At 42.8% G+C, this 26,064-nt stretch overlaps 1 protein-coding gene across 2 annotated transcripts in view; it reads left to right on the top strand.

The window, feature by feature from the left end:
• Positions 1-26,064, top strand: part of TRAF3 (TNF receptor associated factor 3) — a 102,904-nt gene that overhangs the window by 63,768 nt on the left and 13,072 nt on the right. For both annotated transcript variants that reach the window (XM_081861928.1, XM_081861927.1), the window contains exons 6-12: positions 470-574; positions 2,277-2,444; positions 4,035-4,115; positions 10,017-10,091; positions 20,106-20,198; positions 25,202-25,342; positions 25,721-25,895. In XM_081861928.1, coding sequence (XP_081718054.1) covers positions 470-574; positions 2,277-2,444; positions 4,035-4,115; positions 10,017-10,091; positions 20,106-20,198; positions 25,202-25,342; positions 25,721-25,895 — 838 coding nt within the window. The remainder of the gene's footprint in view (positions 1-469; positions 575-2,276; positions 2,445-4,034; positions 4,116-10,016; positions 10,092-20,105; positions 20,199-25,201; positions 25,343-25,720; positions 25,896-26,064) is intronic.

Here is a 26,064-nt window from a genome sequence, read left to right as displayed (position 1 = left end):
GCAAACCTGCTTGTGTCCTAGCTTTTTGTACTCGTCCGCCTGCTAATAAAAAAAGGCAAATTATCTGAGCAGAGAAACAAGTGTTCTAAAAGTGTAGACAACCTTCAGACCTGTATTCATAGCACAGCAGAAGAACATGATATAAATAAAAAAGAGCTCTTTCCCAGGCTACATTGGACATCGCAGCAACACTGTTGTCTTGCTGTGCATGCAGAAATCAGGATGTTTTCATTGTGCTGATTGATAGCCTGTCGGCACGAGGTGACAACAGCAGCACCCGCCCTCAAAACTGGTGTTAGCCGATATTGTTCTCGAGAAATTGCTCTGAAAACAATTTTCCTCATTTCATGCGAATCTCTGTGTGTCTTTATATAGCTGTTAAAAAGCTGGCCTTTTAGTCAGCCACTTACAATAGTGTGAAGACTTGGACCATTGCTATAACCATCTGTTAAATGTCTCTTAATTCTAGATATTTAAAGATAATTGCTGTCGGAGGGAGCTTCTTGCCCTTCAGATATTCTGCAGGAATGAAAATAAAGGTTGCAGAGAACAATTGACCTTGGGACAGTTGCTTGTAAGTAGTTGGAATATCTTGCAATTACTCCCCCCCCCCCAGTTTACAGAATGGTGTGGTTTGTGTTCTGTGGTCAACTAACTAAAGTTCCCCAGCAGCTGCGTTCGCACATTAAGGTAAGCCAAGGTTTCTCAGTTATGCACTTTAATACCCATGAGCTGCCCAAATGCTCCTGCGTCACCCCTCCCCTGGTGCAAGTGGGAGAAATGAAAAAGGAAGTTGCATCTAAGAATGGCTTCCCATTACATCTCGTTTATTTCTCCTTAATAAGGCAGGGTTGCTACTCAACCTTAAGCCGTGGTTTGATATTGGCTTAAGCCATAGTTAGTCAATAGGCTTAGCAGATCCTAGCCTGTTAGGGAGGAGCCAACCACAGTCCTGGGTTTGGATGCGATGGGAAGCCAGTTTTTAACTGCAGCTGCTTGTTTTGCTTCCTGGCTCATGCACAGGGAGGGAGTGATTGGGCAGCATGTGCAAGCGTGCCATTCATCCAAAGCAAACTACAGCACGCCAGAAACCTTGGCTTATTGTGATGTGCAAACGTGTCCACCCTATTAACCAAAACGAGGGAACGAATGTTGGAAAGCAGAGCGGCTAATGACCTCTAGACTACGAAACCTTGAATATCATTCCCTGTTGAAATCATTAAGGGTGGATTTTGATATCTCAAAAAAACAGACCAAGCATCTTTCTCTTGCTTTTCCCAACACTTACTCCCCCTACTTTTTCTCTCCTGGTCCAGCCCTCAGTCAGGTCACACTCCAGTCACTGTTTGTGACCTGTCACGTCAAAACCAAAGCACCAGAATAAAGTGACTATCTGGCAAGGGGTGTTGTAAACCAGCTCCTAATGCAATGTGAGAAAAGGTGCTGGTTATCCAAGCATCGTTGGCAGAACCTCCATTTTCATCTGCATCTATTGGAATTGCTTTTTTGACTTTTTGATTGTTTTATCGCTTGTATGATTACCATCCTGAGCTCCCTTGGGAGGAAAGGTGGGGCATTTAATTCATTAAATGTGTGTGAAAAGGAAGCGTTTGGAACAGTGGGTAGAGGAGGCAAGATGTTTGGAACTGTGCCGTTAGGATTTGTGTGGTCACGAAAGATGTCAGGTACCAATATTTTGCTTTTTTGAACAAAGCTGGGAAACCTCCTTACCTTTTCTAGGTGCTACTTTGGTAAGATTTAGGAGTTAGCCTCAAAGATATCAACCACCACTTCTTCAAAAGTCATATTTAAAGCTTTTCTGGGTGGCAACCGCAGGTGTGTAGGTAGCCAGGTGTCTTGAGATTTTTCCAGCTTTGTACTGGTTAGTTACCGTATTTTTCGCTCTATAAGATGCACTTTTTCCCTCCTAAAAAGTAAGGGGAAATGTGTGTGCATCTTATGGAGCGAATGCAGGCTGTGCGGCTATCCCAGAAGCCAGATCCTTCTTGCTGTTCTGGCTTCTGGGATTCAGAATATTTTTTTTTCTTGTTTTCCTCCTCCAAAAACTAGGTGCGTCTTATCGTCTGGTGCATCTTATAGAGCGAAAAATACAGTATATTTGCACTTAATCTGAAACGAGGGAAAGGGTTGATTTTGAGAAAGAGTGGTGCTATCTCTCTTTAAATTAACTTGGTAAGATTCACCTCTTAATGGCTAAAGTGAGAAAATGTGAAACCCAAAAGTGTACATGACCGCCTGGTACATGTTTGCTTCAGACCCACCTGAGAAATGACTGTCTGTTTGAAGAGCTTCCATGCCCTCGGGCTGATTGTAAGGAGAAAATACTGCGAAGAGACTTGCCAGACCACGTAGAGAAGACCTGTAAATATCGGGAAACAACGTGTAAATACTGTAAAAACCAAGTCCCAATGATTATGATACAGGTGAGTGTTGCTTTTCACTAAAATAGTTCATTGCTAAAAGTTGCCACTGCTTTTTCAACTTCTGTATAGCAGGAGCTTTAAAAAGGGTTGTTGTTTTTTTTAACGGAAGGGAAGCATTTGGACCCACAAATGGTGCTGTGGTATAGAACCTGTGATCTCTGCTTAGAATCTAATCTGATCCACAGTGAATGGGACACTGTGCCCAGTGCAGGAAGACACTGCTTCTCTTTACTGGAGAAACATTTTAAGCTGATCAAAAGGAGACCTGCTCTTAATTAACAGCTGCTTCCTTGGAGGCGCCTCTTGTTTTGGTCACAAGATAAACCCATCCATGTTTTATCATATCAGGCAGCCTTCCAGTGACATTCTGAAAATGAAAGAAAGCAAACAATTCTCTCTGCCCTTTCGGAAGGGGGAAGGGGTTTTTTTTTTTGTGGGGAGGGAAGGGAATCAAAGTTATGCAAACGAGATCTTTAAATATCTTTTGCTCTGCTAGCTAGAACTCAAAGGATTCATAGACTCTGCATGCCTTGCAGAGTTGGAAATCCCCTTTGTAGCTCAAGAACTAACAAACCGATTTTCCATAGCTTTCCAGAGCCTGGCGACTTTTGCACTGGTTCCTAATTTTTCCGTTTTGTCAACTTGTTTTATTGTCTCTTATATTTCAAATGCTTTGCTTTATGCTTCATGCCCTGGTATCTGCACTGATGACCAGTGTAATAGAAGCCTGTTAATTAATCAGTTAGTTTAACTTCATTATACACCTTTAGGCACCAGGCAAAATACGTTTCCTCTTTAACCAGGCGTTTGGTTGTTTGACATCCAGTGCCCTTTTAAAATGTGTTAGGGATTATAGGGTTGTTGTTCTTGTTTTCATTATGTACTTTGTGTTTTTATATTGTTATTTTATATTGTGAACTCCCCTGAGACCTGAGGGTATAGGGTAGAATAAATAATAATAATAATAATAATAATAATAATAATAATAATAATAATAATATAAACTTAACAACACAGAGAATTGTGAATTCACGGTGTCAGCCCCCACCCCCATGTGCATGTCTGATATCTATTTATTTATAGATTTCATATATCACCTAATCACAACTGTGTCTAAGGAATGCAATACAATGAAAATTAAAATGGTTTAAAACTATAACATTGGAATTGCAGCTGTATAGTCTGAAATCCGTGCAGTTAATATTTTATGCAGTTTTTTGGGGGGGAGAGAAGTTGTAGGGAAGAAATCTAATAAATAGTGGTGATGATGATGATAGCATTTGGGGACCCAAGGGTGAAGAGTGTGCTACAGCTGGAAGCAAGGGTTTTTAGTTTATTTATGTTAATAATTCGTTTTAAAATAATGTGCACCCTTGTGAATTATATCAGAAAGGAAATAAGTGTGTTGATGCTCTAAGTGTGACTTCAGTAACGAGGGTTGCATGACTTCATAAACACCGCAATATGTCTCCAAAGATCAGAGTCTTGAGATGTAAATTACGAAGGAGAGACGTGCTGGTTCTTTAATGTCCTCCTGCGAAAATTATTAATGGACTTTCAAGTGTGTGATTTTCCCTTTCTTCCGCTTAGAAACATGAAGATGCAGACTGCCCTTGCGTTATGGTCACATGTCCTCATAAATGTAGCGTTTCAGCGCTCCTGAGAAAAGAGGTAAGAGATCATATTGCACAGCCATTCATGAAAATGAAAGAATGAAGAATAGCCTGTCATATTACTTTGCTTAGAATGTTGTTATTAGTAATAATGTGCAAGAAATTTGTGAGAAGCAGCTCTAGTGTCCTTTTTTTTTTTTTTTTTTGGATGAAAAGGAAACAAACCTTCGTACTGTTATAAAGAAATCTCTATAGACTTCTCTGATTTTGTAATGCAAATTCTGCTTCCCCCTCTCCTAAATTTTTGGCGTTGATCCCATCTATTTTCTCATCGCTTCAGTCATAGTTAGAGCTAAATTCAAAATGCTTACTGCAGGTATCAAAGAAGAATTTCTCGGCCCCATGTAACATTTGCATCATCTAGGTGGTGTTCATATTCTGAATTTAAGTTGTAGTTTTAAATGCTTTAAAAGTTTTTTTTTTAAAAAAACACCCTAAAATAATTTGAATAAGAGTTCATAATATGTAGTCTTGCAGTCTGCTTCTCCAACATTGAGGCTGGATTTTGTTTTTGTTTTTACAAAAGACCCAGTTTTTAAAAATGTTTTGTGTAGTACCCAACAAAGCAGTTCCGTTAGCACAAGGATTTCTGTGAGTACAAATCCCTGCTCTCTACGCTCTCTGTGCACCTCTGCGCTCTCCCCATATCTGTTCTGGATGGTTGGGAGAAACCCTGAAATGGATTTAGGGGGTTGGGGATGGGAAGTTCTTTATGCAACCAGAAGTCTTTGCACCAGTAGGGCTGTTGGCATATGGCATGTACCAAACGTGTGCAGCTCCCCAGTTTGTGCTGGAAGAAATTCAGTCGGACTCCAGCTTTTCAGTCAGTTCAGTCCTTTACTGACCAGGTCCAAAGCTTTAAGGCAGTTTCAATACTCTATATGCTTCCACTAGATCCGTAGTAGAAGGTGCAGGCTTCAAATGCAAAGCAAGCGCAACTCACAAAATAATAATAATAATAATAATAATAATAATAATAATAATAATAATAATAATAATAATAATAATAATATCTTTATTGTCATTGCCCCCTCTCGGGGACAACGAAAATTACTTGGCTGCTCCATCCACCCAGGTAGGGCACTCCACACAAAATCAGAACAACTATAAAAACACTAATTAAAACAATACAGTATAATACAGCAAGGAAGATTAGATGACTTTCAAAGTCCAGGTTTCCCATTCAGGGCCGAGATCGCTCTGGAGAAGCAGCTGTTCTTGAGACGGCTCGTTCTTGTCTTCATCGTCCTGTATCTCCGTCCCGACGGCAGGAGCTCGAAGAGACAGTGACCAGGATGCGATGGATCTTTTACTATGTCCAGTGCCTTCCTGTGGCACCATACATCCAGCACAGAGTTCAGTATCAATCTGGCAGATCGTTCTTGCAGCAAAGCAAGAAGGCAATGCATGGCCCCCTCTTAATATACCCAAGAACGACCACACTTTTGCCAGGTCACTTTGACCTTCAAACACTAATTACAAGACCTGCAGGTGCAAGATAAGGGAAACATGGGCACCAGATTTTCAACAGCAATTGAAAGAACCTCAACAAGAACTACCTCATTGTAGCGGATCCAGACGCTTATCACCAATTAATAATGTGGCGGACTCACCCCGCTAACTGCCCCCTATTAAATATAGCGTGCACACCTAACCGTACATCAATTAATACAGAGTTTTGCAAATTTACCACGGGGTGTCTGGGGGTGGGGGACTTGTGTGAGAGAAAACTTAATGATTTAGAGTCCCAGGCAGCAGTTGATCAAACAAACAAGAAAAGTGTATTCCACAAAGAGAAGTTAACTTATTACTAGAAGTGGGCAAAAAAGATGTCACGGTCTTAAATACACTAGTATAGGCACAGCTCTTCTTAAACTCCAGCCGCTATTAATCAGCTGGTAAGATGCTTAAATCAGTTTCTGCTACTTAGCTATGACAGGCGGTTCCATTAAATACTTTTATTGCAACACAGCTTCCTTCACAGATTACCCTGGTTCATGAACGAGGGGCACTTTCCCCCCAGTTACCCACTCACTTAACAATCTCACTCCTGAGGTATTTCAAAATAGCATAACAGACCCAGGGAATCACCTCACCCCTTGTTACTGGTTTGGGAGTTTTGGACCTAGAAGAACTCTCCCTTCCTGGCTAGAAAGAGATGCCGTTAGCCTGAATTCCCACAGGTTCTCCCTCTCCCGGTTCAGTCACAGCCCTCCCAGGACACTCCTGTCTGTATACCTTTCCCAGACCCTCAACCCAGTCTCCCTGTCTATGCTGTGAGTCTCTGTCCTCTCGCTATGGATAGTCTAACTGAATTCAGGACCAGTCCTCCCTCAGTCTCACTCCCATCTCAAAACAAGCCCTGTCCATCTTCTCAAATCTGGCCCTATCTCTCCTCTTAAATCAAGCCCTATCTTTCAACCTAAACCCTGTCTAACATCTCAAATCAAGCCCTGCCTCATAACCTGAACCTTAGCCCTCTCTAACTCTCTCCCTCCGAAACCGCTCCTTTTATTCTCTATCCAAAAGTGCTGCTCCTCCCCCTTGTGTGACTAGCCGACTCTGTAGCCAATCAGAGAGAGGCTTCGGTACTCTGGTGGAGTTTCAGGGGAACTGCACCACCAGATTGGTCTGGGTCAGCCGTCCGTCACAATCACCCTTTGCATTTGATATTGTGTACGCACAGACATCTCCTGCTACACTTAATTTGACTTGTGGATTTTTTTTGTTACTGGAAACAAAACTTATGCACTGGTAATTTAACTTTAAAGAGGTGATCCAGCTCCTGTAACCATCATTTTCAAGTATAGCGTTAAGAGTGACTTAATTACGCAGTCTTTAGGATAAACATCTAGCTGCAGGAAGTAAGAATGAACATCCTATGGGATTGCAGGGTAGAACTGGAAGATGTGGAAGGGGTAGAGCTATTTCCTGTTGTCTGTTGCTTCTCCCCTGCAACACTGTCCAGCCATTTTTTCCTTGCCGTGCCCTGCCATGTCCAAAACTGAAAACAAACTGCAGGGAGGGAAGGCCATAGTGGAAAATCTCTGGGAGCACCCCATATTCTGCCCATCAGTTCTCATTTGACATTTTCATATGAGCACATAAATGCACCTCGCATCATTAACTGTCACACACATTTATGGAAATACATGGACCAGCATCATGTATTGTTCCACATTAGTTTATTGGTATGAAATAGGGGGAAAATAGTATTTGTGATGGTCCAATAAGGCATACTGTTTAGCTGTCTGTATGGATCAATGGTGCTGTGGGTTAAACAACAGAGCCTAGGACTTGCCGATCAGAAGGTCGGCAGTTCGAATCACTGCAACGGGGTGAGCTCCTGTTGCTCGGTCCCTGCTCCTGCCAACGTAGCAGTTCAAAAGCACCTCAAAGTGCAAGTAGATAAATAGGTACCGCTCCGGTGGGAAGGTAAACAGCGTTTCCGTGCACTGCTCTGGTTTGCCAGAAGCGGCTTAGTCATGCTGGCCACATGACCTGGAAGCTGTACACCGGCTCCCTCGGCCAATAAAGCGAGATGAGCGCCGCAACCCCAGAATCGGCCATGACCGGACCTAATGGTCAGGGGTCCCTTTACCTTTTTATGGATCAATGATATTAACTTTCTTAAGATATAAATCCTTAAGCCTGTTTACTAATGGTCCACTGACATGGAAGTTAAGACCCTAGAAGATGCTAACTTAGCACCATGCTAAGTTGATTGTTCCGTCAACACAAGAATTTCACTTGCCAAATGGAACCATCTCCCCTATTCCTCCCCTCCATTCTGTTCTGAGGTTCTCCTGAGCTGATTTGGGGGGAGTTCAAGTGAGAGGGAAGTCTTGTTGTGCCAGATTCAGTTGAATCTGACCCTAGGGTCAAGAGCACCCCAAGAATGCTCAGTATTGATATCGGGACATACTAATAAACATCAATTTTAGCACAACAACACAACTGACAGAGGTGATTTCTCAAACTGGGGGAGCAGGCCTGTCATAAGTCAAAGTGTATGTGCTGAGCAGAGGTCAGGAGCAGAGAGAGAGAGAAAACATATAATGCCTGTTTTCTCATGAGTAATATACTATGAAACGACAGGTTTCAGTCCCGCCTCCCAAAATGGTGGGGAACAATCCCACAGGCATCTCTGAAAGTGAGGAGCATGGTCATTATTAACGATGTGCTGTGGAGCCACCTTTTCCATCTGCAGGCGAATCTGGTGCAAAGATTATATGAGCTGATTTATCTTCCTGTGAGCTGTCCTGGTTTGGGCTGTGTAGACTGTGCACAGACAATGTAGTGAACTTGGAAAGGTAAACTGCAATTTAATAAAGCGACCTGAGGTAATGCCCCAAATCAGGTGATCTGAACTTTTGAGGCCAGACAATATTTGTGGTCAGCACCAACTCCCAAGGGATGTTTTGGAGGCATGTAAGGCCGAAGCGAACCCGCTCTGGATGTGGTCAGTGGCCTGAAATTGGGACTCCTTGGGAAAAACATATGTGATGCCTTGGTTTCCATGATGGAAGAAAGGTGGGGTATAAATGTAAGAGGAAGGAATCCATCAGTTCCATCTCCTCACTAAGTCTTCTGGTTCATAAAAAGTTTTCAGGATCAGACCTTTAGTAAATTCCTAGATTATTTCTGTGCCTTGTGATAATAGGGACACATCATCTGCTGTTTCTCCTGCTTTTCTCTCACACCATGTGCTACAAACCTCAAACAAAAAGCTGGCTATGCATGCCTTATTAGCTGCAAGGATGGGCCGAGGAGTGAGGCGGTTTGAAGCTCTGGAGAGATTGTACATGATAGGCCAGACTTGGGTCTCCAGATGTTTTTGGACTCCAGTTTCCATCATCCCTGACCATTTAGGGATGATAGGAGTTGCAGTCCAAAACCAGTTGGAGACCCAAGTTTGGTATACCCTGCCCTAGGCTCTGGAATAGGCAATATTAGGACCCTGAAAGGTCCTAAAGCAGATGTAGGGAACAGGAAACATGGTTCTCCAGAAGTTCTTGGACTCCAGCTCCCACCATCCCCAGGCAGCATGGTCAGTGGTTGGGGATTATGGGAGTGGTAATCTAGCAATGCCTGTCCAAAAACATTTCGTGGAAACTTACGGACCTTTGCTTCCTTTATTATTTATCCATTTCCTTGCTGTCTTCTGTTCTGATCTTAGCTGCTGCCCTCTCAGCCAAAACTAGCTGAAATCCCAGGGTGCTTATATATGCTGAGTGTGAAAGATCCTTTCTCTACTTTAAGTAACTCTTATTTCTGCCTGCTGCTTCTGTAAATATAAAACCCGTGTTTCTTTATTGAAAATGTATATGTCCGTTTCATGCAATATTTGTTCTAAGTCTCTGTCACTCTGTTTTTTATTCTTATCACTGGAATTTTGCATGACACGTTTCGGGAAGAGGAAAAAATCCGTTCTGAATTAAAAACAGTTTCGGAGAGGGCAGGAGGGAGGAGGGGGTGTGTGCATTATTAATACAGTGAAACTGCTGTTGAGAGTGGCTGCTCAGTGGACCATGATAACTTTGAGAAATTAGTCTCTCACCAGAAATCAAAATTACGCGGGAAGCGTGCAGAGGTCCTTTTTGAATCAGGTTGCAGTAGCCACCCGAAGAGGTTTCACTGTAAATGTGTCACTTTTGTATATCTTATTGGAATGTTCTTGTGACTACATGTGTATATGTATACCCCTCAAGTACAACTGGAGGTAATATACGAGCACATGCTTTTAAAGCAAGCAAGAAAACAAAAACAAAATCAAGCCACACAATGCACAAACCTGCATTGTGTGCCCAATATACTTATGAACCTTATTGTGCATACATTTTTTTTTCCGTTCAAAAAAGAAAGAAAGAAAAAAACTCACATTTTTTTCCCGTTACAGTTGAATGCACATTTGTCAGAATGTATTAATGCCCCAAGCACCTGTAGTTTTAAGCGTTATGGCTGCATTTTTCAGGTCAGTATATAATGATTTATATACTTGATTGAAAGTCTACAATAAGAAAACTTAATACTTATTGATAGCTCTCTCGACTGGGCTTGACATCTCTCGTTATCCGCTAAGAGAAAGGCACCCAGTGGCTTGAGTGATTTTGAAGTTATGTATTGGGTGATGATCAGTTTACCTGCCATAGAAATTTAAATGTGTAAGCGTGTTTCTAGGAACCACAGTGTGTCAGGGTTTCAGTACTCTGTTGCTTAACATAATAGATACCTTGCATTTAGAATTCGAAAGGCACAATTTGCCCCTCAAGAAAGCAGACTGCAATTACTTAAGTTGTTTCCACAAAACTTACTACTTTTCTGCAATGAAACTTTCTGGCCCTTAATACTGCTTGTGCTCAATAAAATCCACGGAAGGCTTAACCTGCTATAAGCTGCTGTCCTGCATTTTCTGCCTTTGTGCGTTTAAACAGGGTATATGTGGAGGTTTAGTGAGTGTCCTTTAAGGAGTTTAAAATGTGTCAGCCTAGGCCGGGGGTACCCAGTGTGGCCAGTGGCCCCCAAACACCTGCAGGATTCTGGGCTGGGGGAAGGATGACCCTGGTTCTTCATACCTACAACGAGTAGGTTCATTGTCCAACCCTTGGCATGCACAAACGAAGCCGTCAAGAATGAGTGTGCCAAGTGGAAGACGGTGAACTTTAAAATGAGACTTTTTGCCAGGTAGATCAATTCTTCCTTTCCTGCCATGCCTCTTGACTTAGCTCTCCAGTAAAACCCATTGATGGTTGGACATTAGTGGGAAGTGCTCAGTCTAATATAAATTGCCCGTTTCTTGTTCCATTTGAGGAAATGTGCCGGAACAAGGATATAAAGAGACATTTTGCAGACCTGCAGTTTATTGCTTTTTTAATTTAAAATTTTAAACCCTCTTTAGCCCAAGTGTGAGCCCCCCAAACTCACAGGTATCACCCTCCCAAAATTAGTGAGATTTGCAGGTGGTTTTTGGGTGGTGAGTAGCTGTGTCCAATTCTCATATAGAGCTACGGTTCTCAATATTCTTTTAAACTGGGTTATATATCTGTAGTAGGGATGTGGGTGGCGCTGTGCGTTAAACCACAGAGCCTAGGGCTTGCCGATCAGAAGGTTGGCAGTTCGAATCCCCGCGACTGGGTGAGCTCCCGTTGCTTGGTCCCTGCTCCTGCCAACCTAGCAGTTCAAAAGCACATCAAAGTGCAAGTAGATAAATATGTACCGCTCCGGCAGGAAGGTAAACAGCATTTCCGTGCGCTGCTCTGGTTCGCCAGAAGCAGCTTAGTCATGGTGGCCACATGACCGGAAGCTGTATGCCGGCTCCCTCGGCCAACAAAGCGACTGGACCTAATGATCAGGGGTCCCTTTACCTTTACCTTTATATATCTGTAGCACAGACAGGCCATAAGAGCAGTGAGGAGCAACAGGGCTGGGGCCGTAATCTTATCTTTACTTACCTGGGAGTAAGCTCCATTGAATTTAATACGACTTACTCCTGAGTAGGCTAGATTACGATTACACTGTGAAGAAACCTCCAAGGGGTTCTTAACGCCTGGGAAACAAAGCATTCAACAGTTTGCACACAAACACAGTTGCTCTCAGTGGTAGAAATAGTTTGTCTTGTTGGCACTGCTTTCTGTTCCCTTATCACCAATCACTATTTTTATGTTCCGTGTTTCTGTGCATATGTAGATATATATTTTACTGGAATACCATTATACAGAACATGTACATTGGAAATCACATAAATATTAAACTTGCATCTTAATTTAAGCACGTTTAAAAGGTTAATTTACACAAAACATTTTTGCACGGTGTCTCATCCCCTAAAGGGACTGAAACAAGCAGATGTACATACTCCGCATATTACTTGTTTTCTGTGTAATTGTATGTAGTAGTTAGTCATACTGATGTGTGTGTTTGTAAGGATCACATATTTTCTGATTACCTAAAAGCATTAAGCAGAGCATTTTGGAAACTGTCTAAAATGGAAAATTTCACTCTCTTGAAGCAGTACTGCCATTTCTAGGGTTGATGAATTAAATTTTAATCTTTCAATCTGCTCCCCACCCCCACCCCACAAACAACTTGTTTTATTTTCACTCAGTGGACTGGCTTGGGCTTCATGCTAAATCATAGCTTAGCATTATGAGAATAAGCCTCAGTGAACCCGGAGCTTCTGCGTCTGTTTTCTATTTTACTATAGTTTAGTGTGTCATCTGAACCTTGACAACCTGCAGTTAATCTTAACTATGGTTAGTGGAAACAAACCGACTTCAAACCATAGTTTATGGTTTTAACTATGGTTTAATCATAGTTAAAATTAACCAAAGTTTAGAGTTGAAAAAACACTAAACTACAGCACACATTTTTATTTTTATTTTTTTAAAAAAGTGGTCTAGATAAGTTTTTCTTTTTAAAGCTGCTGTTAATATAGAACAAAAGGGCAGGACTCACTGAAGCTTGTCCTTGTAACACTAAACCATGGTTTAGCATTATATCCAAATGCAGCCAATGAGCATTTCCATATATAAAAGCATCAGATCCTGTTGGTCTACTTTCTCTAGTTTCCTGGGTAGACAATCCACCAAGTTCTGCTCCTGTGGAATTAACCCTTTAGGCCAATGAGTGAAGACGTTCAGGGGCTTCAGAACAGGTTGTGAGCAATGGTTTCCAGCAGCAGAACTAGACCTGTGTCCCGTTGGCCAGAAGGCATATTGCTTTTCACAGTTTTCCCACCATTCTCCCTCTCTCTGCCTCACACTTCCTTCCTTTCCCTGGGAACGTGATAACCATAGAGTAGAAAAGGCAAGTAAAATAAAATGGAGCACGTAGATTCGAAAGGTATTTGTTGGCTAATTTGTTGCTTAAATTTGGCATTGTGCTAAACTGCTGCTTGGGAAGACAGGTTGCAAATAGCCACTTGCTGGGGAGCAAGTAAAAATTGCCCCCTGGCAAGCTTGCGTTGTTGTGCGCCCCCCCCCCCCGACACAGTGAAGCCAGACTGTGTGGACATCTGTGATTCGCTTCCAACCTTAAAGGTTTGAAGAGAGAACAGGCCAAAGGCCTGTCAGTTCAGCATCCTGTTTTTCATGGTGGCTAGCTAGACACATCTGGGAAGTAGGACATGAAAGGAGCAGCCTTTTCCCTAAGGCTGCCATACAGAAACATTCTGTTTCTGATCCAGGATGTATCACACAGCCTTTGACAGCCTCATCTTCTGTGAACTGGTCTAATCCCCCTTGTAAAAGCAGCATCATAAGCATCTCGCAGCAGCAAATCCCAAGGATGCTATGCGAGAAGAAACTGTTTTGACCTGGATCTCCTGCCAATCACCCGCACTGGATGACCTTGGGTACCAGTGTTATGAGAGAAGGAGAAGCACTCTCCAGACCACAGTGGAAGAGAGAGCCCAGCAACCCAGGGTCTGTGCCCCTTAAAGAATGGCCCCCACAGCTCTAGGCTTCTGAGTCTTCAGGGAAGATGTAGGTTTTACAAGTGCTTCTTTAGCCTTGGGTCCTCAGATGTCACTGTACCACATATCCCATTATCTCCAGTCAACTTAGCCCAACGTTCAGGGATGGTGTGAATTGTAGGTCCCTTCCAGGCTCGCCGTTTTGCAGGAGGGGTTCAGTTGAATTTGCATGCTGCCAAATTTAGGTGTGCATTGTTAAATGGGTTAAAGCAGTCTTGCACAGCAAAAAAATATATATTAAAAAATTGTGATAAGTGGGGAAACATGCTATAGGTCAGGGGTACCCCAACCAGTAGATCATGATCTACCGGTAGATCCCTGGCTGATCCTGGTAGATCGTGTACAAGTTTCATGGAAAAAGCTAAAAAAACCTCTGTGCAATCCCCCCCCCCCAAAAAACTCAACAACTCTGGGCAATCCACCCACCTCACGCATGCTCTTCCTCCCTACAATAACAATGGGTAGATCACTGCCAGTTTTTTTATACTGGGAGTAGATCACAGTCTCTTGGGAGTTGGACATGCTTTCTTTAGCTATTGTGGGACGAGTGTTTTCTCCTGCTCTGGAGGGTAGGACTCCAACCAACGGCTTCAAGTTACAAGAAATGGGATTCTAACTAAACATCAGGAAAAACCTTCTGACAGTAAGAGCTGTTCTGCAGTGGAACGGTCTCTCTCTGGAGGTTGTGGACTCTCCTTCCTTGGTGGTTTTTAAGCAGAGGTTGGTTGGATGGCTGTCTGTCAGGCATGCTTTAGTTGAGCCCCAGGGGGCTGGACTAGGTGACTCTTGGGGTCCCTTCCAACTCTACGATTCTACGAGAAAAAGCAATTGATGGGTAGTTGTACAACCTCCGTGCAAATCTAATTGGGCTGGACGCTTCCTAATTGGCAGATGCCGTAACAGCCACCGTGCAAGCTGGTTGAATGCTTAATAAGCAGGTTGTGTGGAGGCACCTCTACCTCTGGGGACCCTTGGTGGAAGAACTCTTGCTTATATGGCCAGCAATTAAGGGCAGGTTAGTAGAGGAAGCAGTTGAGTGATTCAGGACTCACCTTAGAAAAATAGGGTTCCTGCCCCTTTGTTCGTCCCCTCAACGTACTGTTTAAATGAAATAAATAGGGATATTTTTTCCCACGGGCAAGGTTTGGTGGATTGAGCCTTTACCTTTTGAAGGCTGGTGTGTGTGTGTGTGTGTGTGTGTTTTGGTGGTTACACAAATGGTTCTGAAATGCATTTTAAAACAAAAACCTCTTTTTGCATGGTAGTTTTAAAGCCACGCAGGAGGGGTTTAGGGTGGGGCTCCAGCATCCCTGAATGGAAGGTGAATTCAGGCTGTGTTTGCACATCATGCTAAGCCACAGATTACAGTGAAGCGCATGAGCGGGAATGAGCTGCAGCAAGGCTTGGGCTCATGCGCTCCCCATGCCAGGAGGAGTTCAGAAGCTTTTGCTTCTGCAGTTACTTAACCACAATTGGCCATGGCAGGTAAACTGCAAATACCATTAACCGTGGCCAAGAGACTGATACTGATGAATTGGAAGAGTGGAGATACAATTCCCCTTAATCAATGATTGACAACGTGAGAACAAAAAAATTCCTTCCAGTAGCACCTTAAAGACCAACTAAGTCAGTTCTTGGTATGAGCTTTCGTGTGCATGCACACTTCTTCAGATACACTGAAACAGAAGTTTCCAGACCTTTCTATATAGTGAGAAGGTGGGGAGGGGTATTACTCAGAAGGGTGGTAGGAATGGGTGATTGGCAGATAGCTGTGATGAGCCTGTTGACGACTCTTAACGACTGCAATAGGTCTTACAGGAGGAAGCAAGGGGTGAAAAGGTGAAAAATGGCTTTGTCATGTATAATGAGATAAGAATCCTAGGTCTTTGTTCAGGCCAGGTTTTTCCATTGTTTTAAGTTTGGTGATAAGTTGTAATTCAGCAGCTTCTCTTTCCAGTCTATTTCTGAAATTCCTTTGTAGTAAAACAGCTACTTTGAGATCTTGTATAGAATGTCCTGGGAGATTGAAGTGTTCTCCTACTGGTTTCTCTGTCTTGTGATTCCTGATGTCCGATTTATGTCCGTTTATTCTTTGGCGTAAGGTCTGGCCTGTTTGTCCAATATAGAGAGCTGAAGGACACTGTTGGCATTTTATGGCATACACAATGTTAGACGATGAGCAATTAAATAGTCCCGAAATGGTATGTGTGATGTTGTTGGGGCCAGTAATGGTGTTGTCCGGGTGTATGTGGCAGCAAAGTTGGCATCTGGGTTTATTACAGGCTCTGGTGCCAGTGTCTGTGTTAGGTCTGGTTGTAGTATTATTGTGGGTTAGGAGTTGTTTAAGACTGGGTGGCTGTCTGTAGGCAATGAAAGGTCTTCCTCCCAGAGCTTGAGAAAGAGAACTGTCATTGTCCAGGAGAGGTTGTAGATCTCTGATGATGCGTTGTACTGTTTTAACTTGGGAGCTGTATGTGATGACTAGAGGTGTTCTGTTATTTTCTTTTTTGGGTCTGTCTTGCAGCAAGTTCTCTCTGGGTATCAGTCTGGCTCTGTTGATCTGTTGTCTAACTTCATCTGTTGGGTATTTTAGTTCTAAAAAGGTTTGCTGTAGATCTCTTAGGTGAGAGTCTCTGTCAGTAGAATTGGAACAGATGCGGCTGTAACGTAGTGCCTGGCTATATACAATGGACTGTTTGGTATGTTTGGGATGGTAGCTAGAGGCATGTAGATATGTTTGTCGGTCAGTTGGTTTACGGTATAAGGTGGTGTCTATGTGCCCATCCTGTATTTTTATAGTAGTGTCCAGAAAATGTATTTCTTGCATAGATTGATTCATTGTTAGGTTGATTGTGGGGTGAAAATCATTGAATTTCTGGTGGAAGGTGTTCAGGGTCTGTTGACCATGTGTCCAGATGATAAAAATATCGTCAATGTATCGCAGGTATAAGAGAGGTTTGAGTGGGTAAGAGTTTAGGAAACGTTGTTCTAAATCTGCCATGAAGATGTTGGCGTACTGTGGGGCCATGCGGGTGGGGCCATGCGGGTGCCCATTGCTGTGCCGCTGATCTGAAGGAACAGGTCATCACCGAATTTGAAGTTGTTGTGGGTAAGGACAAATTGGCAGAGTTTGGTGGCAAAGTCCGCTGTGGTTTTATCTGAAATGGTGTTCCTTATAGCTTGTAAACCATCGTTGTGTGAGATTGACAATATTGTCAATCTCTCACAGCAAGCACTCAGCCCAGCTGAGGAATCAGTCCTTTCACGTGGACTGTCATTCTGCCCTGCCAAATCCCCACACATGATCCAGTTCTACGGGGACTTGGAAGCATTTTTCCGCCGTTTACGCCTGAAGGAGTATTTTCAACACACACAACAACAAGACAAAGCAGAACAAGCAACAACTTCACAACACAACACCTCTCAACCCACTGGAGAACAGCAACCACCCTCCCAACAGAACACTGACCACCAACTACCACTGAAAAAGTGTTACACAAAAAGGGACTCCACATGGACCCCTCCTGATGGACGCAATACCACACTGGACTTGTACATTGACTGCTTCCGCCACAGAATCCAAACAGATGTGACCAGAAAACACCATCGCTTACAACAAAATCTAAACCATGCTGAAAGGAGAGCCATAGATAATCTCAGAAACAACCCAGACATCATAATTAAAGAAGCGGACAAAGGTGGAGCTGTCGTCATCATGAACAAAACTGACTACATCCAGGAGGCTCACAGACAACTTTCCAATACCGCCTTTTACATAAAATTGGATTCAGACCCCACACAAGAATACAAAAAAGAACTGAACAAGATTGTTAAGGAGCTACCCCCACACATCCAAGAACAGATCCTCACTAACACACCAACAGAACCTCGACCAGGAACTTTCTATCTTCTACCTAAAATACACAAACCAGGAAATCCAGGACGCCCCATCATTTCAGGTATTGGCACTATTACAGTGGGTGTCTCCGGTTATATGGACTCTGTTCTGAAACCATATGCCATCAGTGCTCCCAGCTATGTACGTGACACCACAGATTTTCTGAGGAAAATACAATCTTTAAATAATCTTCCCAACAATACTATACTAGCTACTATGGATGTGGAATCCCTGTATACCAATATCCCACACAACGATGGTTTACAAGCTATAAGGAACACCATTTCAGATAAAACCACAGCGGACTTTGCCACCAAACTCTGCCAATTTGTCCTTACCCACAACAACTTCAAATTCGGTGATGACCTGTTCCTTCAGATCAGCGGCACAGCAATGGGCACCCGCATGGCCCCACAGTACGCCAACATCTTCATGGCAGATTTAGAACAACGTTTCCTAAACTCTTACCCACTCAAACCTCTCTTATACCTGCGATACATTGACGATATTTTTATCATCTGGACACATGGTCAACAGACCCTGAACACCTTCCACCAGAAATTCAATGATTTTCACCCCACAATCAACCTAACAATGAATCAATCTATGCAAGAAATACATTTTCTGGACACTACTATAAAAATACAGGATGGGCACATAGACACCACCTTATACCGTAAACCAACTGACCGACAAACATATCTACATGCCTCTAGCTACCATCCCAAACATACCAAACAGTCCATTGTATATAGCCAGGCACTACGTTACAGCCGCATCTGTTCCAATTCTACTGACAGAGACTCTCACCTAAGAGATCTACAGCAAACCTTTTTAGAACTAAAATACCCAACAGATGAAGTTAGACAACAGATCAACAGAGCCAGACTGATACCCAGAGAGAACTTGCTGCAAGACAGACCCAAAAAAGAAAATAACAGAACACCTCTAGTCATCACATACAGCTCCCAAGTTAAAACAGTACAACGCATCATCAGAGATCTACAACCTCTCCTGGACAATGACAGTTCTCTTTCTCAAGCTCTGGGAGGAAGACCTTTCATTGCCTACAGACAGCCACCCAGTCTTAAACAACTCCTAACCCACAATAATACTACAACCAGACCTAACACAGACACTGGCACCAGAGCCTGTAATAAACCCAGATGCCAACTTTGCTGCCACATACACCCGGACAACACCATTACTGGCCCCAACAACATCACACATACCATTTCGGGACTATTTAATTGCTCATCGTCTAACATTGTGTATGCCATAAAATGCCAACAGTGTCCTTCAGCTCTCTATATTGGACAAACAGGCCAGACCTTACGCCAAAGAATAAACGGACATAAATCGGACATCAGGAATCACAAGACAGAGAAACCAGTAGGAGAACACTTCAATCTCCCAGGACATTCTATACAAGATCTCAAAGTAGCTGTTTTACTACAAAGGAATTTCAGAAATAGACTGGAAAGAGAAGCTGCTGAATTACAACTTATCACCAAACTTAAAACAATGGAAAAACCTGGCCTGAACAAAGACCTAGGATTCTTATCTCATTATACATGACAAAGCCATTTTTCACCTTTTCACCCCTTGCTTCCTCCTGTAAGACCTATTGCAGTCGTTAAGAGTCGTCAACAGGCTCATCACAGCTATCTGCCAATCACCCATTCCTACCACCCTTCTGAGTAATACCCCTCCCCACCTTCTCACTATATAGAAAGGTCTGGAAACTTCTGTTTCAGTGTATCTGAAGAAGTGTGCATGCACACGAAAGCTCATACCAAGAACTGACTTAGTTGGTCTTTAAGGTGCTACTGGAAGGAATTTTTTTGTTTTGACTATGGCAGACCAACACGGCTACCTATCTGTAACTGACAACGTGAGATCGGCAACATATGGACAGGCAGCTTATAGACACAGACTTTCTTTGGATAGATACAGTGACATTTGGAATGCATTTGCACAGAATACATTAGGTTATTGACAGTTAAATGTGTATTAGGATAAGGATATTCTCATCTGTATATTAATGTGTGGTAGTGTAACAGTATTTGTCTTTATTTTTTCATTCTCACTTTTTTCCTTACCCTGTTTTTTTTTTTAATAAAAGAAATTCTCTCCATAAAATATTAATTAAAAAAACACACACCCTATGGTTAGGTTAAAGTAGCTGCCCCTCATGGCCATGGTACTCTCCAGACGTTGATGGACTACAAAACCCATCAGCCCTGGCAGTATGACCAATGGGCAAGGATGATGGGAGTTGTAGTCCAGGAGCATCCAGAGGGCATCAGGTTGGGGAAGGCTGCCTTACAACAATCTAGCTTTAACACCTGGGCCATGAAACTCCTCCTCCCAGCTGCACAAGCTCAAGACTCCCTGTGGCACATTGTTTGCTTGTGCACCTTGCACCAACCTATGGTTTAGCAGGATGTGCAAATGCGGTCTCTGTGTTGTGTGTCTTTATTATTATTAAAGCAGGTTTGTTGCAATAATATGCCTGAGAAATGTATCATGGGTCAAACCTATGGTGGGTGGGTTGGTGCTACATTGAATGCAGGGTTGGCTAAGAAATGAAGTTGGCTAAATCATGTTCTTTGTCACAGGGAACAAACCAGCAAGTTAAAGCACATGAAGCCACCTCAGCAGTGCAGCATGTAGACTTATTGAAAGAGTGGAGTAATTGTCTAGAAAATAAGGTACATCTCCTCCTCAGCTTATCTGCATTACTTTTATGTTTTTTGCATCTAGCAGGGATACCATTGTAGGAGTTTGGAACGGCCGCTGAAATACTTCTCAGTTTCCAAAAGGAATGAATTGTGTAGCTGCAGGATTTTTGTTCTTATGGTTTGAAAAACAAGAAGTCTTCCAAAGAGGTTTTCATTAACTGGTAGAATGTGCATAATATAGATAAGTAAACTAGTCTTTCACTCCCAACTGGTTAATTATAATTTCCCCCCCATTGGGCAGCCTTACAAAGACAGGCAAGTAAGAAAAACCTACATTATTAAAACCTGCATTGCTGCTTGATATTAAGGATGTTTTTAATGTGGACATTTCCAGCAGCTCAGCATAGAGCGAGAGGCCATAACTCAGTATTAGACCCCTCATAATTTACAGGCACAAGGTGTCAACTTCCATTCTCTGGCATCTCAGTTTTAAAGGGTCTTGCTTGGGTAGACTTGGCAGGCGTAGCCAATGTTGTGCTTTCAAGATGTTATTGAACTACGACTCCTAGCATCCCTAGCCAACATGCTCAATCTTCAAGGATGATGGGAGTTGTAGTCTCACAACATCTGGAAAGTACTACGAAGGGTTACACTTGAATCAGTGCACCCGTGTCTCTCTTTCGTTGCAGAAAATGTTTTTCTCCCCTTTTTGGCATAAGAACCTTCTCCTCCTCCCCCTCCTCCTCCTCCTCCTCCTCCTCCTCCTCGTCTTCTTCTTCTTCTTCTTCTTCTTCTTCTTCTTCTTCTTCTTCTTCTTCTTCTTCTTCTTCTTCTTCTACTATACCACCCTTCATCTGTAGATCTTGGGGCGATTCATATCATAAAAATACAAGATAAAGACACAAAATACATAATAAGAACAAGAATAAGAACAAAACAGGGGACACGGGTGGCACTGTGGGTTAAACCACAGAGCCTAGGACTTGCCTATCAGAAGGTCAGCGGTTTGAATCCCTGCAATGGAGTGAGCTCCAGTTGCTCGGTCCCTGCTCCTGCCAACCTAGCAGTTCGAAAGCACGTCAAAGTGCAAGTAGATAAATAGGAAGGTAAACGCCGTTTCCATGCACTGCGCTGCTTCGCCAGAAGCGGCTTAGTCATGCTGGCCACATGACCCAGAAGCTGTATGCCGGCTCCCTCGGCCAATAAAGTGAGATGAGCGCCGCAACCCCAGAGCCGGTCACGACTGGACCTAATGGTCAGGGGTCCCTTTACCTTTATAAGAACAAAACAAACCAATAGCCCCCTCCCCCACTAGATAGTTTAATATACGTGTCTCTCTGTGTGTTGGTTTTTGTTAATTTGGTTAAATAATAAAATGGAGAATTCCCTGGATGCCTAGATCTAGGTTTGAAATAGCCATGGGTGTTGCTCTAAGTTGATTCATTTTTCTACTTAGGGACTGATATGTAGTTATAGTTCACATTTATTGCTGCCACCTCCAAAGCCCCCAAGAGCAAAAGGAAAAAAAAAAAACCAAAAAAACCCCCAACCTGATTGGCCTGTTCCCTTTTTGCATGTTACTGTGTTCATGGTGCAAACAAAGCTCTGGAGTGGAGTTGGTTGGGGAAATGGACTCCTGACCTTATTCAATCCAAACTGATCAGGTATTCAGAAAACGGAAGTCCCATATGTGGTTTAAGATGTGAGAGGTTTGGTTGGCGGGACTAACCAAAGTTAAAATTTAAAACTTATTTTTTTCTTCCAAATCAGCATAAAGTAAGTTGAACAATTATAAATCCTTAGCAATCAAAGGAGAAAACGCACACTTACTGGAATAAAATTACGTACGATTGTTCTGTAGGGTTGTTTCATGTCTCGTTTGTTTATTTGTGAGATTTCTATCCTGCCTACATAAAAGGCAGGTTTGACAGATTAAAAAAACAAAAAACAGCCATCCTCAGCAGTCCCCTTATCAAAGAATCTTTTCTTTTTGCTCTTATTTTTGCTCTACTGAGCTATGATCTGTGCAGCAGACTTCAGAAGCCATCTCCTTTCCCTGGGGAACCATGGGGAACTGTAGTTCTGTGAGCATGGCTAAAGATCTTTTAAATAGGTCTCAATGTCCTTGTTGTTGTTTAGTTGTTTAGTCGTGTCCGACTCTTCGTGACCCCATGGACCAGAGCACGCCAGGCACTCCTCCCGCAGTTTGGTCAAACTCAAGCTGGTAGCTTCAAGAACACTGTCCACCCATCTCGTCCTCTGTCGTCCCCGTCTCCTTGTGCCCTTCATCTTTCCCAACATCAGGGTCTTTTCCAGGGAGTCTTCTCTTCTCATGAGGTGGCCAAAGTATTGGAGCCTCAGCTTCAGGATCTGTCCTTCCAGTGAGCACTCAATGCTGATTTCCTTAAGAATGGATAGGTTTGATCTTCATGCAGTCTATGGGACTCTCAAGAGTCTCCTCCAGCACCATAATTCAAAAGCATCAATTCTTCGGCAATCGGCCATCTTTATGGTCCAGCTCTCCTTACTAAACTACAATTCCCATGATTTTTCGGAGGAAGCCACAATTGTTAAACTGATACCAAACTGCCATCTTACATAGCTATACCCTGAGTAGCATAGTAGAAAAGATTGGGGGACGGGGGACGGGACACAACCATTTTCACTCAAAAAGGCTCTCTCAAAAGACCCTCTGAGCAGTACCTCTGAGTAGTATCTATAATCTGCAGATGCAGTTATACAGTTGGTACTTCAGATTGGCACTGATTTTACCATTTTGTTTGGTTGAAGTTGTCTTCGCACAGCTGGAGAAGAGTTGCCAGATTAATCCTCACTTAGAAAATTTTCCAAAGTAGGATGGCAACCCCTCCCCAGTTTTACAAGACGGAAACTTCTTTCAAAAAGGATCTCGCAACTAGCGATCCAAATTCAAATTTTGAACCCCTCGCCCTCTCTCTAATAAAACCTATTAGCTGATGAAAGAGATTTTATTCTTTTAGCCCGAGGCAATAGCGATAAGCATTTTATCAAATCTGGTACAAGCTGAGAAGTTTGCTCATTTGTGGTTGGGTTTCTAAAAATAGCCTTCTGAAATAATCAGGGAATTTAGTGTGCTAATGTATTAGACAGCTTGTCCAGTGCGAAATAGCTGGAATATAACTGGCAAATGCTACAAGATTTTTGGGTTTGGGTTTTTGTTTTGTTTTGTTTTGGTGCAGAAGAGGAACCTGAAAAATGATGTTTTTCTTCAGATGTTTACCAAGAAAACCCCCTTGTCAGCCCTTTGAGCAGGGCTCAGCAAACGTTTTCAGCAGGGGGCCAGTCCACTGTCCCTCAGACCTTGTGGGGGGCCAGACATATTTTTTTGGGGAGTGGGAATGAACAAATTCCTATGCCCCACAAATAACCCAGAGGTGCATTTTAAATCAAAGGACACATTCTACTCATGTAAAAACACGCTGATTTCCGGACCGTCCGTGGGCCGGATTTAGAAGGTGATTGGGCCGGATCCGGCCCCTGGGCCTTAGTTTGCCTACCCATGCCTTTGAGGATGGCAACGGTCTGTTCCCTTCTCAGATTTCAAAAGAAAACCAGCATGTATTATGCCCTCATCTCTCCTACTACTTTTAACAAAGCTAGATTCGGTTTTGGTTTTTTAACCCCTAGGCTTGGGTATGTGTGTTTGCATGGTGAGTGCGCTTAACTGCCATGACTCAGAGGAATCTGGGCTGAATGCTCAAATCACTCATAGATCCAGGAACCAACAGGAAAGCCAAGAGCAGATTGAGGACTGAAATCCTAGGGTTGACAAACTATCCTTGAGTTATGCCATCTCAGTGGGCCGACTAATCTGCCTGTCAAATCCCCCACCTCCTTAGTATTTCTGCATCTTAAAAGCACCTGCTTCCTGCTCATACACAATTTCATTTTGGGGGCAAGGAGAAAGAAGCAAATTTTTTTTGTTTTGGCAAGGAAGTGTGGCTTTATTGCAAAATGAAGGGCAACCAGTTTTATAAAGAGTTTGACCCCTCTTGTGGTAGAAAACCGGATGCTTTCATCCTTATCAATACTGGCACAGGTGTGCTTTTACTGTTATTGATAGGCAGCATTGTGTCGGAAACATTTGAGAAACCTTCCCTACTTTTTAAAGATGGATCACAAGTGGTGGTCCTAGGCAGTCTGTGGTGGTATTTCAGGTACATAAACACCCTCTCTAGCTGTTTCCTTTTTTGGCTGTTTTGCTGATGAATGCTGAATGCAATCTTCACGTTTTGCCAGGACGAGAGGGCAGGGTTCCAGGTGTGAGATGGTTGAAGGGAAGAAAAGCACTGATGAATAGAGCAAAGATCCTCGCAGTGACTGAAAAATGATAGTCAGCTGTTCTTTGTGGTTCCAGCACAGTCCAGTAGGTGCGCTAAGTATTTTCCAACAACAAAGCACAAGCTGATTTCTTTTAGATGATATCATCAGTGCACACCCCTGTTCTTTCATATTGCTCCCTAAGTATGTATCTTTCATTCATGGAAATCATTACAGGCTGGTTTTGACTTGTGTCCTTTACTGAAGAACTATTCAAATACGATTCTTAAAGCAGCCACAGCCTATTTCTTTTTAGACACCAAGTGGGGTGAAGCAATTTTAATCATCCTCTTCTTTTCTGTTTTTCTTTTCGGTCATTGTTTTCTTCTGTAAGTCTTTCTACTGGCCTGTCTATTGTAAAGGACTTGGATGCCCAGTATGGATTGCCCTCAAATAATGCAGTTTCCTTATCTCCAGAAATCAAAGCCTTGGGAATGACCAACTAAATAAGTGAAACTTGCTTAGAAGTTAAGAGCTATGACCAGTGTTGTACTCCTCCTTTTAATCCAGGAGGAAGAAGAAGAAATCTGCTTTCAGGAAGGGCTAGAAAATACACGAAAAACAGTGAAGATATATTTTATTTGGAATGCTCCTCCTTGTTTGTGAGAGATGGCTGGTTCTTTTTGTGTACGTCTGGTGGGAATAATTGTAGATTATTCTCTCCCCCCCCCCAGGTGGCCATGCTCCAGAATGAAAGTTTGGAAAAGAACAAGAGTATACAAACTTTACATAATCAGATTTGTAGCTTTGAAATAGAAATTGAGAGACAGAAGGAAATGCTGCGGAGTAATGAGTCCAAAATACATCACTTACAGGTAAGTTATTGATTTCTTCCCGTGCTTGAGCAAAGCATGATGAGCATTTTTCTCCTCTTTGCCTTCCTGTTTGCAGAGCAAAGTATGACAATTCAGGCCATAGTCCTATATACACTTTCCTAGGAATAAAGTCCAGTCGAACACGTCTGTTGCCATTTACTTTGCTGCTACGAAGGCTTATTGGGGTGGGTTGTACTAGCGTTCAATACAATCCATGTACGTTTATTTACTTTAAATGCTTGCATCGTAGCAGTTCCCGCATCCTCCTTCAGTAACAGCGAGTCTTCCTGTATTCCCTCATCTGTTGTTTCCCTTGGAGGTTTCCTTTTAAATATATATATTTTTATTTTTAAAAAAAGATTTATTCTTTTCTCAAAGCGAGTGATAGACAGCCAAGCTGAGAAGCTGAAAGAACTGGACAAAGAGATCCGTCCCTTCCGACAGAACTGGGAGGAGGCAGACAGCATGAAGAGCAGCGTCGAGTCTCTCCAGAACAGAGTGACTGAGCTGGAAAGTGTCGATAAGAATGCCGGGCAAGGAAATAGGAATGCAGGTAAAAAATACTTTTTTTAAAGAAATCTGAGCACAAAGCCAGCAAGGAACTTGCCTGGCAGATCCTGTCAAAATAACTAATAAGGTGCATTCTGAAATGGAACTCCTGCTGGGGATGTTTCCCCTCTGAAGACAAGCAATAACTGCAAACCTTGTAGTTTCTTGAGAGC

Source organism: Podarcis erhardii (assembly GCF_964252035.2).
Source record: "Podarcis erhardii genome assembly, chromosome: 1".
Taxonomy (NCBI): Eukaryota; Metazoa; Chordata; class Lepidosauria; order Squamata; family Lacertidae; genus Podarcis; species Podarcis erhardii.
The sequence above is the reverse complement of the archived record's forward strand: the minus strand, read 5'-3'. Positions and strand labels throughout refer to the sequence as shown.